Source organism: Notamacropus eugenii, chromosome 1 (assembly GCF_028372415.1).
Source record: "Notamacropus eugenii isolate mMacEug1 chromosome 1, mMacEug1.pri_v2, whole genome shotgun sequence".
NCBI lineage: Eukaryota > Metazoa > Chordata > Mammalia > Diprotodontia > Macropodidae > Notamacropus > Notamacropus eugenii.
Window position 1 is genome coordinate 268,208,574 of NC_092872.1, and position 17,038 is coordinate 268,225,611.

The 17,038-nt window shown below is 37.9% G+C and overlaps 1 protein-coding gene across 1 annotated transcript in view; it reads left to right on the top strand.

Annotated features, from left to right (window-relative positions):
* Positions 1–17,038, top strand: part of TMEM26 (transmembrane protein 26) — a 49,172-nt gene that overhangs the window by 25,300 nt on the left and 6,834 nt on the right. The window contains exon 5 of the mRNA XM_072628865.1: positions 7,544–7,620. Within this exon, the coding sequence (XP_072484966.1) occupies positions 7,544–7,620 (77 nt within the window). The remainder of the gene's footprint in view (positions 1–7,543; positions 7,621–17,038) is intronic.

Below are 17,038 nucleotides of genomic sequence, written 5' to 3' on the forward strand. Positions count from 1 at the left end.
GGACAGAGAGAGGGAGAGAGAGAGATTAAATTAGAGCACCATGATGTAAATGACTTCTCTACCTCAAAGCTGGTTATCTCTCTAATTTTAAATCAGAGTCCTGAGGTTCCATGAAGGAAGGAAGCATTTCTCTCTAGTCAAGCACTAAATATTCCCTAGTGTGCAGGGATTATGGGGCAGATAAACTTTGAATTTAATCATTTGTTTAGTAGGTTAGTAAGAACATTTAGTAATAGTAAATTTTGTTTTGAGTCATTTTTGTTCATGGTGCCCAAAGGCTTTTTGCTATAGATGCCTATAAATTAAAATGTATTGAGTTGGCAAAGTGGTAGGTTTCTTTCTGTTTCGAGCAAATAAACTTAGAACCCATGATCACATCTGTTTATGGAACCATTTTCTTACCATTGGGATTCAAGTCTCAGTCCTTGAATTTCTACACTTTGAGCTTGGGTTATTTTCCACAATGCTATAAAAATAAATTGGAATGAGGCTGATTTCTAAATGCATGCTTACTGTATGCTCTGGTTTTTGGAAAAAAAAAACAGATATAAAATGACCTTTATTCTTTAAATTACTGGGTAAAAAATATCATCCCAATTATTATAAAAATCACCTTGCCTCACCTGCATAGGAAACATATTTTTTAAAATTTATATGCATTTGTCTACAGCTCATTAAATTGATTTTTTAAAAAAGAAAAATCCTGAATCACTGGTGACATTTTGGTCCTGAAGAGTTAATTTTAGTTTTGTTACTTTAGGACCAACCGATTCCCCCCGCCCACCCCCTCCTCTGCCCCCACAGCTCTCAAGAGGTGCGTAGTAGATCCGAATTGGAGAATTTTGGAAGTTAGAGGGATCTGAGCCATTTTCTGGTGGGATGGAGGAAAGAGCATTGGATTTGAAGTTAGACAACCTGAATTCATACCCCAGTCCTGTTACTAACTTTGCCCACCTTAAGAAAGTTACTTTATCTCTCTAGGTCTCACTTTCCATGTCTAAAAAGTGGGAAGATTAGCCTAGTTATGCGATTTATCACCTGAGGTCCTTATACTTAGTTTTTAAAAATATTTTAATAACTGTATTTTGATATAATTTGTTTTCTTTGTAACCCTCTGTATTTCATTTTATGCATTTAAACATGATTGGCAGGAGTCCAAAGGCTTTACTGGGTAGCTCAAGTGGCCAATGATACAAAAACAAGTAAGGACTCCTGGCCTAGAATGTCTCTAATGTCCCTTCTGGCTCTGTATCCCACAAGTCAATCTAACTGTCTCATTTAGGTCCAGAGAAGTTAAGCACCTTGCTTAAGGTCACATAGAGAGTGGCAGAAGAATGTAGATCTCCAAGTGCAATATACTTTCCTCTAAACCATGAAAATAGTATTATTCAATCATTTAATTAATATTAAATTCATCAATTTTGTGAAGGAAAAGACTCCTAACTCAGACATGAACTAGCTGTGACCCATTGGACAGGTGATCTACTCTCTCTGAGCCTCAGTTTTCTCATCTAGAAAATAAAGAGATTAGACTAGATAGTGTAGTTCTGGGATTAATCAGGCAATAAACTTTAAAAACAAAACTTATTTGCAGTAATTAGCATTGGAAATTTAAAAAAAAAATTAAAATTTAAAGAAAAAAAACATGGTCCCTTCCCTCAAGAAGCCAACATTCTAATAGGATTACAGTGAAACTTAAAATGGCAAAACAAAGATGGCAAAGTCAGAAGTAGGCTAGATGAAATTTACACAGCTAAGTCCATTGCTGGAGGATGAGACAATCTTGAGGAAATTGAGAGCTCTCTTTTCAAGGGGCGGGGAGGGGGGGAGAGAGAGAGAGAGAGAGAGAGAGAGAGAGAGAGAGAGAGAGAGAGAGAGAGAGAGGAAGGGAGGGAGGGAGAGAGACTTAGACCTTATTATTACAAAAATAAAAATAGAGGCCACCATGATATTGATAACTACTGACTTGTATGCTTAATCTGCCATTTGTATAATTTTTTTAAAAATGAGAATAATCCCCACACAGATCAAGAACAACTTGCATGAATGGATTAGAAGTGAACAAGTCTGCTTTCACAATTGAGAGTTCCTAGCTGGCCCCATCTTTATCATCACACAGTTGACTGGAAGATTCCACTGTGTTTACTTTTGGTGGACGTTGGAACCTGTAGAGCAAACTCTATCTTACAAGTTCTTTTCTAGCAAAGTCTTCCCTCCCCTCCATACCTCACACATACATTAAAGTGATGCGATCTTTCTGGAAAGATAGCACAACAGATACAACTTGTTTGACAACATTTTAGTCATTAATATCCAGCAAAACCTCAAAGAGGGAGGCATGTATTTGGTGATGGGAGTGCCCACTATTATGGAGGAGTTCCACTGAACAGTTCTAGTTGAAGAGGAGTTTTTACAGAATAGAAGTTCATAAGCTGGAATCTGTGAATTTTTAAAGATATTTTGCTATCTCTGTTGTAATATAATTGGCTTCCTTTGTGGTCTTATGTATTTTATTTTATGCATTAAAAAAAATCATTCCAACAAGGCTTCAGCAGACTGCTCCATGGGTCTGTGACAAAAAGAAATAAACAACAGAAAACATCAAGAACCCTTGCTACGGTTGTTGAAGTCATCTAGATGCTATATACAAATGATATTGTGCTGATTCTGTTAAATTCTGGAACACTATCGAATGAGAGTTATGATCAATCAAAAGGGTTGGGTCATCCACACAGGAAAAATGAAGTGGATAAAGGATACCTATTGTCCAAATAATGCTGTATAGTTAAATGGACAATCCATAGAGATCATCAATCAGAATTTTTATCTTTGATAGATTCTGTGAATAGACAGTATGTTGCAAGCAGAACTGTTCAGGAGGAGGAGAATAGACTGCACTGCATTTGGTAAAGCTCAGATTTCCATTATGATCCCAAATATGAACCTGAGACAAAGGCCTATCTGTTAAATATTTGTGTTTAATTGTGAGATCTTGGAACATGTCAGTCTCTGATGGAATGAATTCGATGATCACCCAAAGGGCAATGAAAAAGTTCATGGTAGATATGAGCAGTGTATTAGCACGCATTACAAATGAGGAATTACCTAGTATAGTTGGGTAATAGAAAAATAAGAGAAATATAGTTAAAAAATTAAGGAAAATGGGTTGGTCTTATGGTAAGACAGAGAGATAGCTAATGGATAGACCATGTGATGATAACAGCAACAAAAATGGTATACACACACACACACACACACATTTTGTGAATCACTTTGCCAATAACATCTCCTTTGATCCATTGTTATCTTAAATGTCAGGAGAAAATAAGAAAGAGCTCTGACTTGTTGAATGAATCCCCTATGGACTTATGGGGTTGGGGTATGGACAAGTGTCACACAGATTGGGCAGGAATGGCTGGGTTGTGGTCTCTATCATTGTAGGGAGTGCCCATATCAATGAAATAATGGATTTATTGGTGTATTGACAGACCAAATAATCTATATGTTTCTATAACATAAATTTAATAAAGAGTTCTAAGGGAATTTAAAGACATAGTCTATAATATAAAGTGGAAGTGACAGGACAAACAAACAAATTAATGAGATGGGATCAGAACTCATAGGAGCATGGACTTAGGGAGTGAAATGGACCTTAGACATCTTCAAATACAACCCCTTCTTTTAAAGTTCAGAAGCAGCATGATGGATAGGGAACTGGACTTGGAAATCAGGAAGACTTCTGCCTCAGATACTTACTAGCTGGATGGCCCTGGGCAAGTCACTTAACTTCCATGAACCTCCTATTCCAAGTCTGTAAAATGAGGAGGCTGGACTCTGAAGTTTCTTCCAGTTCTAAAACTGTGCTATTATGACACTGAGACCTAGCAAGATGAAGTGACTTAGACCAAAGTCACTCAGGTAATATGGGGAAGAAACAGAAGGTGAAGCCACGTTTTCTAACTCCAAATCTAGTGTTCATTCCATTGTAGCTCACATGACCCCAGAATGAAACACATGAAGGGATGGAAATGGCAATGGCAAAATTAACTTCAACGAGGGCAGAATATGCATATGGTGGACAGAGGGTGGACAAGAAGGGAATTACTCATGATATTGACTATAGTCATGGAAGGGATATCATAAGGGGCTAATCTGAAAGGCTTCATAACAGAAAAATAAAAGTAATTCTCAACTGGATTCCATATGGTAAAGGAAGAAGAGCAGGGTACTTTGAATCAGAGGACTTGAGTTCAAATACTGGTTCTTATCTATGGGATTTGGAACAATTCATTTCACTTCTCTGAAACTCAGTTTTCTAATAAATTAAATGGATCTGTTGGATTGTATGATTTCTGCGATCTTTTTTGGCTCTAAATCTATGTTTTAGTGTCTTCAGATCCTTAGAATCATTCAGTTCAAACCTCTCTGCCTCAGTGAGGACTGTATGGTACATCCTGCATGTTTTCTAAAGCCTAGAGCTTAACATATTAAGGAAACCTCCCTAGCTTCTTATATCATCTATGAATTTATATAATTGCCTCATTTATCTATTTTTTTGTCTTGATTCATAACTCTGGGTGTTTACTGTGTCCATTGTGACTTCATACTAGTTGTTCTAAAGCTTTATCTTTCAAGTTTAAAGAAATCCCCCTCCCTCATTTTTGCTTTTCTGAGATTTGCAAAACTACTTCATCCTATTCATGTTGTGGATCCTATTTGTTTGCTTTCTATAGTCATCAGAGGTCTTTTCTTGGAGACTTGATGGCGTCTAGTGGCACATGCAGACAGCTGATTCAGTGAATTCCCACATCAGTAACTAGTCATTTCCTCTCAGGCAAGATGCAGTCCACTTCCCTATTGAACATGTTTTTGGACATGAAACTGAACTTCTCCATGACCCAGACTATTCTCTACAAGCAGAAGTTACCAGGGATTTCCTAATCTGCAACCGTAGGCAGAATTTCCACCCAAACTCTTCCCCACACCTATGAAATCACAGCCCTGAATGGGACAAAACATCATCATGTTTAATGACTTTTAGTTGAAATCTACGAAATGATGTTGCAGTTCAGTCATTCAGTTGTGTCCGACTCTTCATGATCCTGTGGACCACAGCACACCAGGCCCTTCTGTCATCCACTCTGTCTCAAAGTCTGTCCAAGCTCATGTTCATTGTTTTCATAACATTATCCCTCCTCCTCATCCTCTGCCATCCCCATTTCCTTTTGCCTTCAATCTTCTCCAACATCAGGGTCTTTTCCAGTGAGTTCTGTCTTCTCATTATGTGGCCAAACTATTTAAGCTTCAGCTTCAGTATTTGACCTTCCAGTGAATAGCCTGAACTAATTTCTTTAAGTGCTGATTGATTGGACCTGTCCAAGGGACAGTCAAAGGTCTTCTCTGGAATCACAGTTTGAAAGTATCAATTCTGTACCTTTTAGCTTTCCTTATACTCTAACTTTTTCAGCCAGTCAGAAAGTAGTCAAGGGAAACAGGTGGGAAGCTTCAATATCTGTGTCAGAAGCAGAAACAGAAAATCCAATTCCATCTCCCTTCCCCACAGGGTAGAACTAGGAGTGATAGGGACAGGTGGCATAAAGGCAGATTTGGACTTGCTTGCAGGAAAACTCTCTTAGCGAGTATTAGAGCTCCTCCAAAGCAGGAAGGGACTGCCCTGGGATGTAGTGAGATCCCTGTCACTCGATGATTGTCCCAGCTTGTTAAGGGAGCATTTTAATGTTAAGAAATATGGTTGTACCCACTGACTCTGATGCCATGACAAAAAGGAGTTTACACTTTGCTCTTGACTGAGAATGCCTGTTTCGTTGAAGAGTCTGAAGATTTGGGTGTGAGGGGGAAGGAAGAGGAAGAGGATCCCCAAATCTAGGCAAATCCTAGAGAGTTAGTTTTCTCACCTGTAATTAAAATTGGTGTGATCATCATTGGACAGGTAAGTGGTGCAGTAGCTAGATGCAGGGCCTGGAATCAGGAAGACCTGACTTAAAACCCAGCCTTAGATATTAGCTGTGTGACCCCGGGAAAGTCACCTAACCTCTGTTTGCCTCAGTATAATACCTACCGCCCAGGGTTATTGTGAAGATCAAATGAGATAATAGTTACAAAATACTTAGTCTAGTGCCTGGCACACAGGAAGTCCTGTATAAATGTTAACTATTGTTGCTACTAGTGATTTACAGCATTCTTTTATATGATTGTTATTAATTTGTAATTCTTCTTTTGAGAACTATTTGTTCATATCTTTTGGCTGCTGAATTTAGCTGACAGGTAGATCAGTCTAGTTAACTTCAAAGAGGGTCTGGTAGGTGTCACAGTGGGTAGAACACAAAGCCTGGAGCGAGGAGGATCTGAGTTCAAATCTGGTTTCATACTTGCTAGCTATGTGACTCTGAACAAGCAACTTAATCCTGTTTGCCTCAGTTTCCTCATCTGTAAAATGAGCTGGAGAAGGAAATGGCACACTACTCCAGGATCTTTGCCAAGAAAACCCCAAATTGGGTCATGAAGAGTAGGACACAACTTAAAGAAATGAACAACAGCAAACTTCAGAGCGGGGTCATCTCAAGACTGGCATGGACTTTTCAACCACAGTAACTCTCAAAGACCATCTACTGGACTATGGAGAGCTTGTGATCTCTACTGGTAGAATGCACCCACCCTAATGAAATTTCACTTGCCTTCTCTCATATGAGGATTTTCCTAAGCCCCTCTCACACTAGTAGTTACAATGACTTCCCAGTGTACCAATAGTTACTGCACAATTCCATTGTATGTATGTATGTGTGTATATATATATTTATATATGCATATGTATGTATTATATATCCCCCTCTCCCTGTGTAAACATTGTAGAATGTGAGCTCCTTGAAGGAAGGGACTGTCTCCTTTTTGTCTTTTTTTTTAACCCCAGTGCCTTGCACCTTTATTTGTTTTTTAACCAGACCTTTGATATCATTGGTATAGGAAGTTCCTGGTGAAGATCTCTACCGCGCCTTCTCTTCAAATTCTCATCTTAGAGACTTTCCTGGGAGTTCTTAGAGATAGGACGGCTTATCCAGGGTCACGCAGTCAGGATGTGGCGAAGGCATGATTTAAACTTGAGTCTTTTTGAGCTTGAAGTCAACTCTAGCCCACTGTGCTATGTATATACAATATACTTAGTACATGTTTTATTACACACGTTAAGTTGTAAGAAGTTTCCACTCTTATGTAGTCTTGCTCTCTCGTTTTATAGGGAAGTAAATTCAAGTCAAGAGAGAGGAAATCCCTTGATCAATTTGATCAATTGAAATAAATTGAATCCTTGAAGCAATGTGGTGTGAGGTCATTGTTTCATCTTGCTTATACATATCTTCAGCATACCATTCATGTGCCTTGTAGCTTCAGATGTGTAGATCTCTACCCTCCCCACCTTCACCCCTTCAAGAAAACCCATGAAGCTACGTCTGGGTGGGGAAGGTTGTATGTTTCTGCAGGTGTTCTGCAATGTTTTTATGAACATTATTGAATATTGTGTTTCTCCCAGAAATAATCCTGCCCTTGTTTACGCAATTCTTACCATTTGGACCTGGAGCATGCTACAATTTCCGCTTGACCTCGCAGGTTAGTGCTTGTTTTGACCTGGAAATGACATTCTATCTCTTGCCTCCATTCTTTTGCCTGAATGTACTGCATGTCTGGCATGCCATCCTTTACTCTTACCTTATAGACTCCTGAGCTTTGTTTAAAGTCCAGCTCAGTTATCACCTGCTTCTCAAGGCCTTTCCTGAAACCCTATCGTGAATACTCCCACCCTTTGACATTGTTCTCTTTACTTTGTATATAGTTTTCATTTACTTAATTGTATACATGCTCTCCCTCTCCTTCTCTCTTCCTCTCCCTCCCTTTCTGTCTTTGTCTCTCTGACTCTGTCACTTTCTCTTTCTCTGTCTGTCTGTCCCTCTTTTTCTCTTAATGGAAAGTCCCAGGACGGGGACTATTTTTTTGCCTTTTTATCTCCAGTTACTTGCATAATGCCTTGCACACACTTACAATTTATTTAATTGAATTGGTCAGGAGTCCAAAGAAATAGAGTTTATAACAACCCTGAATGTACCCTAGTACACCTTATTCACTCATCACTGTTACTAAGATCCTGGGTAGGTTTATCAGAGTTGGCAAGACAGATATTGTCAGGGCCCAAGTACTGAACCTTTTGAAATTTCCAGTAACAAACTTTCATTCGTAAGTGTTGATTTTCAGTGATTTCAAGAGGGAACATGGGTAAGGATTTAGTGTGATGAGGAAGGATCCTGGATAAGTCCACCTGTCTAGGAATACTTGGAAAGGTAAGGCCATGTTTGAATTGTAGAGAGATGAAGGTAATCCCAAATCTATACTAAGAATTTTAGTGTTTCATTTGTAATGAACCTCAGAATCCAATTGCATCTCTTTTGGAATGGATCCAGACTGCTAACTTTGAGCCAAAGATGATCTAAGTTTTGCCACAGATAATGAACCATGAAAAATTTGATTGAGTATCTAGTTCTACCATCACATTTTGCAAATGAGGATACTGAAAGGGAATACTGCAGAGGGCATAAAGCCATGCTGATGACCCAGGGCTAACCCAGAATGTTCCAGGTCCCTCTATCCCCCAGTGGCTATCTAATAAGACTTGTCCGAGTCTTCGCTTCACTGATATCATTAACTGATGTCACTTCACTGATGTCTCCCCAACCTTGGCAATCATTGAAAGTTTACAGTCAGAGTTTAGATGCTAATCTGTTGTCAGATATATAGTTTGGATTCCTTTTTGCATATAGATTTGACTAGATGCCCTGCGAGCTCCATTCCAACTCTTTAGAAAAAATCTTGTGATTCCATCCTTGAATGAAAAGCTCAGGGTAATTCCCAAAGTCCCCATGGACTACGTCTCACACTAACTCCCATTTGTTAAAAACCAGTCATTCAAGAAGCATTTATTAAGTGCCTAATATGTTCTAGAAACTCCATGAGTTTCCAGAGATGAAAATAAAATCTCACAAACAATCCCTGCACTCAAAGAATTTATATTAAAATGGGCGTGACAACGTAAAAACATCAGAACGGATGAGTTATATACACAGTAGATGGAAACTACCTTTAAAGGAGATGGCACTAGCAATTTGGGGTTTCAAGAAAGACCTCCTAGAAAAGAAAAAAATACTTCCAAGTAATTATACACATACACATACTTGCCAGAATTTATGAGAAGATGACACTACTTTTGTCAGAACATCAGTGAAAGCTACTTTGATACTTAGATGAATTTGTCGTCTCATCAATGAGACTCCTCACTCTAGCACTGCAGCTCACAATATAACTTAGGACTTTGGTTCAAATCTTGCTTCTGATTGCTTACTCTTCATGGGATTCTGGGCATGTTAATCTTCCTGAACATAAGATCTTAGATTTAAGTCTGGAAGAGACTTTAGAGATCATCTTCAACTTCCCTCATTTCATATTTGAGGAACCTGAGGCACAAAGAGGGAATGAGATTTGCCCAAAGTCCCATGAATATTAAGAGTCAGATCTGGGACTAGAGCTTGGGTCTTATCATTTTCAATCTATACCTGTTCCACCACCCTAAGGGGTAAGCCCCACCCTGCCCAGTTTCCTCATCTCTAAAATGATCTTTGAGGTCCCCTATAGCTTTGGAACCAGGAACTGTTGATTCTTCTGTACCTCTTATCCTGTGTCTCTTATCCAGTGTCACCCTTGTACATCTCCACCAACATTAGGGCCTTTCTCAAGTTCTCTTGGCAATGCCAAGTCTCATTGTTTCTGCCTTAACATCTCTCACGTACATCCCCTTCTCTCCAGTCACACAACTCCCACTGTGGAGCAGACTCACATCACTTCATGCCTAGATGATTGTCATAGCCTGCTGTTTGGTCTTCCTGACTCAAGCCTCTTCCCACTTTATCCATCCTCCATTCAACTGCCAAAGTGATCTTCCTAAAGCTCAGGTCTAACCTTATCACCACTGTCACCCCTTTTCCTCTAGGATCAAATATAAAATTCTTCATATGACTTTTAAATCCCTTCACAACCTCGAACCTTTGGGCCTTTCAACTCTTTTTATACATTACTTCCTGCCTCCTTGGGTCATCACACACAATCCTGTATCTCCCTAATCCTTGCAATTGTTCCTCTTAAAAGAAAAACGAAACAAAGGACCAACGACAAGCAAGCAAACAACAGCAACAACCAAAAGGGAAGGAGATTTGCCCAAAATTCCATGAATATTAAAAGTCAGATCTGGGATTAGAACTCAGGTCTTCTCATTCCTGATCTATACACTTTTCTCTCGGCTTTAATCCTCTTCTGCAACTCTGCCTCCTGGCTTCCCTGACTTCTCTCAAGCCCAAGAGCATCAAACCTTCTGCAAGAAGCCTTGTGCGCCCAGTAAATTTAAATGTATACATCTTGTATGTATATAGTTATTTACATATTGTCTCCTTCCGTGAGAACATGAGCTCCTCCAGGGGCTTTCTTTGTATCACCAGCACTTAATATAACATTTGGTACAGAGTAAGTGCTTAATGAATGCTTGTGATTTGTCATGAAGATTGCATGGATATCAGTGAATCCATCAATTATCCCTCATGCTCGCATTTTGACAGACCTATCATTTCTTTCACGTTATCATTTGCTTTGATAATACCTATCATGCCTTAAGTTAATGGCAAGTTTTTGCCAGGAACAAGAAAAACAAAGCAATAAGCTCACATGTCAAACATGTGTGCTGCTAGAGGACCAAGACAGGGACCACTGGATGTGTGCCCACCCAACACGATGCTCTCCTGCTGTAGAAGTCAGGCCCCATCATCCCAGATGTCTCTCAAGTGACCATTGCCCGATTAGTTCCTAGGAAGGGACAGTGTCAGGCCCTAGATGGGTTGCCCACAGGCATTTCCTCACTGTTTGCCACATCTTGTGGTTTGAAGGTTCACTGACAAAGTCTTTTATTTCATAAGGAGATTCTATAAACTATCATGTCATGTCATGTCATGTCATGCAGTTCTGGGAGGCGTGGAGAGCAAGGACCTTTATTTATTTATTATTATTATTAAAAATATTAACTTTTAAATCTAGAGGAAGCCTGGGGTCATTAAAAGTGCTTTACAATTTCTGTAAGCATCTGAATATAGTTTAATAAAAGCAATAAATGCTACATTACCTTAAAAAAATTTTAAACATTTTTAAAGTTTTGAGTTTCAAATTCTATCCTTTCCTATCTTCCTTCTCTCCCCACTCCCTGAGGTGGTAAGCAATCAAACATAAGTTACACATGTGCAAGTACGTAAAGAATTTCCATATTAGTCATTTTGTACAAGAAAACTTGAATAAAAGGAAAAAAAGAAAGTGAATAATAGCATGCTTCAGTCTGTATTCAGTCATTCTGGTGGCAGATAGTATACTTCATCATTATTCCTTTTGGATTGTCTTGGATAAAGCAATACTGCTATTACTGTGTACAACGTTCCTCTGGTTCTATTCACTTCACTTTGTATCAGTTCATGGAAGTCTTTCTAGGTTTTTCTGAAATCATCTTTCTTGTCAATTCTTACAGCACAATAATATTCCATTACAATCACATTCCATAGCATGTTTAGCCATTCCCCAATTGATGGGCATCCCTTTGATTTCCAGTTCTTAGCCAGTTCTGGCCAAAAAAGAGCTGCTATAAATATTTTTGTACAGATGGGTCCTTTTCTATTATTTTTGATGCCTTTTGGATATATAACTAGCAGTGGTATTGCTGGATCAAAAGGTATGCGCAGTTTTATAGCCCTTTGGTCATAGTTCCAAATTTCTCTCCAAAATGGTTGGATCAGTTCACAAATCCACCAACAATATATTGATGTCCCAGTTTTTCTACATCCCCTCCAATATCAACATTTTCCTTTTTTGTCATTTTGTCACTTTGATAGGTATGAGGTGGTACCTCAGAGTTGTTTTAGTGTGCATTTTTCTGATCAATAGTGATTTAGAGCATTTTTTCATATGGCTATAAATAGTTTTAATTTCTTTGTATGAAAACTGCCTGTTCAAATCCTTTTACCATTTATCAATTGGGGAATGGTTTGTTATTGATATGGTCAATTATGCTAATAGTTTTTGTAATATTGAACCAGCCCTGCATTCCTGGTATAAATCCTACCTAGTTTTAGTGTATGATCCTTGTGATGTATTGCTGTAATGTCTTTGCTATTATTTTATTTAAATTTTTTGACTCAATATTCATTAGGGAAATTATCTATACTTTTCTTTCTCTGTTTTGACTCTTCCTGGTTTGGGTATCAGCACCATATTTGTGTCATAAAAAGAATATGGTAGGACTCCTTCACCTGTTTTTCCAAATAATTTATATTGTATTGGAATTAATTATTCCTTAAATGTTTCATAGAATTCACCTGTGAATCCATCTCATCCTGTGGATTTTTTCTTAGGAAGTTCATTGACGCCTTGTTCAATTTCTTCTTTTTCCAAAATGGAGCTATTTGAGTATTTTATTTATTCTTCTGTTAATTTGGGCAATTTATATTTTTGCAGGTTTCCATTCATTTCATTTAGATTGTCAAATTTGTTGGTATATAATTGAGCAAAATAGTTCCTAACTATTGTCTTAATTTCTTCTTGATTGATAGTGAGTTCACTCCTTTCATTTTTGATACTAGTAATTTCATTTTCTTCTTTCCTTTTTAAAATCAAATTAACCAGTTGTTTATCTATTTTATTATTTTTTCATAAAACCAGTTTCTAGTTTATTTGTTATTTATTAGTTCAATGACTTTTTCACTTTCAATTTTATTAATCTCCTCTTTGACTTTCAGGATTTCCAATTTGTTGTTTAATTGAAAATTTTTATTTTTTCTCTTTTTCTATTTTTTAGTTGTATACCTAATTCACTGATATGCTTTTTCTGTTTTATTGTTGTAAACAATTAGAGATATAAAGTTTTCTGTGTACCACTCCCATAAATTTTTGTATGTTGTCTCATTGCTGTTATTTTCTTTAATGAAATTATCAATTTTTACGATTTCTTCTTTGACTCCTTTTTTTAAGGATTATATTATTTAATTTCCATTTAATTTTTAAGCTCTCTTTCCATTATCAGTTATTGAATGTAATTTTTATTGCATTATAATCTGAAAAGGATGCATTTTCTCTTTCTGCTTTTTTTGCATTTGGTTGTGAAGTTTTTATGTCCTATTACATGGTTACTTTTTGTGAAGTTGCCATGTACCATTGAGGAAAAGGTATAATCCTTTCTATTCCCATTCAGTTTTCTCTAGGAATCGATCATATCTATTTTTTCCAGAATTCTACTTACTTCCTTAATTTCTTTCTTGTTTATTTTGTGGTTAGATTTATCAATTTCTAAGAGGGAAAAGTTAAGGTTCCTCACTAACATAATTTTATTATTTATTTCTTCCTATAACTCCTTCAACTTCTCCTTCAAAAATTTAGATGCTATGCTATTTGATGTATATTTGTTTAAAATTGGCATTACTTACTTCATTATCTATAGTACCTTTCAGCAAGATATAGTTTCCTTCTTTATCTCTTTTGATCTATTTTTTGCTTTTGCTTTGTCTCAGATCATGGTTGTTACCCATGCTTTCCTTGCTTTGACTGAGTGTATATCTCTCTGCTTCAAATCTGTTTCTTGGAAACAACATATTGTAGGAGTCTTGTTTTTAATTCATTCTTTTATCTACTTCCATTTTATGAGTGAGTTCATTCCATTCACATTTATAGTTATGATACCTAACTCTGTATTTCCCTCCGTGCTATCATCTACTTATCACCCCCTCTCTTTTATACTCCAACTTTTCTCTCCTCACAATTGTTTTACTTCTGATCACCACCTTTCCCAATATGCCCTCCCTTTTGTCAGTTCTTGCCTCTGACTTTTCTTACGCCTCTCCCTTTTTACTTTCTTATAGGGTAAGATAATATTTCTATATCCAACTGGGTCTGTATATTATTCTTTTCTTTTAGCTTATTTTGATGAGAATAAAATTTAAGCCCTTCCCACTTCTCCTTCAATGCTTCCCATCCATTATAATAGGCTTTCATGCCTCTCTCATATAGGATAATATATCCCATTCAGCCTCCCCCCCCCCTTCTTTTTCTTTCAGTGCAATTTCTTTTATCACCACTTTATTTTTTTTGAGGGGGGGTATCATGTTATCAAAATTATCCTAAATCCATACTCACTGTCTACATATGTCCCTTCTATTTGCTCTTATAATAATGAAATTGTTAAGAGTTACAAATACTGTCTTGCCATATAGACATATAAACAATATAAGCTTATTGAATTTCTTATGTTTTCTCTTTTGTGTTTCTCTTTTACCTTTTTATGTTTCCCTTGAGTCTTGTATTTGTAGGTCATATATATATATTTTTTAATTCAGCTCTGGTCTTTTAATTAGAAATGCTTGAATCTCCTCTATTGCATTAAATATCTATTCCCCGCTGCCCTGTGCCCAAAAGATTACATTCAATTTTGCTGGGTAGGTGATTCTTGGCTGTAAGCCTAACTCCTTTGCCTTCCAGAATATCCTATTCCAAGCCTTCTGGTTTTTCAATGTGGAAACTGCCAAAACCTGTGTAATCCTGACTGTAGATCCACAATAGTTGAATTGTTTCTTTTTAACTTCTTGCAATACTTTATCCTTGATCTGTGAACTTTGAAATTTGGCTAAGATGTTCCTGGGAGTTTACATTTGGGGCTCTTTTTCAAGCAGCAATTGGTGGATTCTTTCAATTTCTATTTTTCCTCTTGTTCTAATATATCAGGGAAGTTTTCTTTGATAGTTTCTTGAAAGATGTCCAAGATGTCCAGATGTCTGTCTGTTTGGTTTTTTTTTTGATCATGGCTTTCAGGTAGTCCCAAAATTCTTATATTGTCTCTATTGGATCTATTTTCTGGGTCAGTTGTTTTTAAATTGAGAAATTTCACATTTTTCTTCTTTTTTCACTTTTTAATTTTGTCTTATCTTATCTTGATGTTTCATACAGTCATTAGTTCCCATTTGGTGAATTCTAGCTTTTAATGAATTATTTTCTTCAGTGAACTTTTGTACTTCCATTTGGCCAATTCTATTTTTAAGGAGTTATTTTCCTCAGTAAAGTTTTGTATATCTTTCCTCATGCTATTGACTCTTTTCTTCCCCTATGATTCTCTTGCATTACCCTCATTTCCCCCATTTTCCTTCTACTTCTCTAATTTTCTTTTTAAAATCCTTTTTCAGCTCTTTCAGGAATTTTTCTAGGGGCCTGAGACCATATTACATTATTCTTTGAAGCTTCACATGCAGCCCTTTTGACATCAATGTCCTCTTCCAAGTTTGTGTGTTGATCTTCCTAATCACCTTAATAACTTTCTATAGTCAAGTTCTTTTTTTATTTTGTTTTTTTCTCATTTTTCTGTCTTTTTTTGTGACTTGATATTTTTATGTGAGACTTGGGCTGTGGTCCTGCATTGTCCCAAGCTCTTTGTGTTGGGGCTCTGGATTTTCACTCGGTTTCAGGGCTTAGCTGCTTGCTTTCTCTGGAGAGTTGACTTCACTTTTGGCTTGTACTGGAGGAGAAGGGCTCCCTGTTAGCCTCCTCTGGGTGTAAGGTTTAGATGCTGGCCTGTCCCACGAATGGGCCCTTTTGACTGGGTTGGTGGCTGGCCCTGAAGGAGAGATCATGTGGCTGGTCTGTCCCAGGGATGAATACCTGCTGCTGAATTGCTGTAGAAACAGAGTCTCTCTCTGCTGGTAGGCCTCAGGGGCAGGGTCTCACTGCTGGCCAGCCCTGGGGAAGGGTTTCACTGCTGGTGGCTTGGGCTTGGGGGTGAGGTCTATGGGATGGGGCCTCACTGAGTGGCACAGGCTATTCACTTGCCCAGGGGGCTACTGGTCTGCAGGAGGGCAGGGCCTCACTTGTGGAATGCCCCAGGCTTGGAACCTTGCTGTAGGTCCCCTGCTGCTGCTACTGCTCTTGGACTTCATTCTCCCCTCATCCAGTGAGACAGAATTTTCCTACTGGGTTAGTCAGCTGCTTTCCTGCTCGGAGACCAATTCTGAGGCAGTTTTCTAGTTGTTTGGAGGGGAACTGGGGAGGGCTTCAGAGATTTCCTTCCTCATTCCCCCATCGAGGCACCACAAGTAGCAATAGAAATTCTGAGTTAGCTGCTATTGTCCTTCCGGCAAAGGGCACGTTCTTTCAGCACTCCTTGGTGCCAGTAGAGAATCTTTGCATACTTCGTTAGAAAGAGTTACTCATTTTGTTTAGGATGCTCAAATGGGAGCCACAATTCTCATGAAAGGGATTATTTTCTACCCTTGACCCTGAATTCAATTTAAATTAGAGAAATTAAAACAAAAAAGTTTCAGCTGTTGATTAAATTTCCTTTGGTGTGGTAATTATATCCAGGCTTTCCTTTAAACTGTGAAACACAACAGGAAACAAAGACAAAACCGTAAAACAACCATTGTGCTTGTCATGAAAAAGTTTGCTTTTTTTTTGGTTTGCATTAGAAAAACATGTTTATCATGAGCAGTTGGCTTTTAAGAATATCTCATCTTTTAGGCCATTGTTGGAGTGTAGACCTTTTTAGAAAATGCAGAACTTCGAAATACCAACACATCAAGAACTTTATCTTATGTCCCCTTTGTAGTTACTTCCCCTCCCCCAGAAGGTAGGGACTGTAGGTATTACCTACCCCAATTTACAGATAGGCAAAACTGAGTCCCATGAAAATGAAGGAACTAGATTCTGGTCAAATGGCTAGTATGTGTCAGAGGCAGAATTCAAACTAAGTGTCCCCAGAATCCAGGGTCACTCTTCTTTCCACTCTACCGTAGCCTCTCTCCATTGAAGCCTGAAGAGGTAGCTCTTCTTCCTGTCCTTCTGTATTTTAACTGAATGATGCTAAGTACCATTTTATGAAAGTAGGGTCCTGGACTTGACCAAGGGTTTGGACCTAATTTCT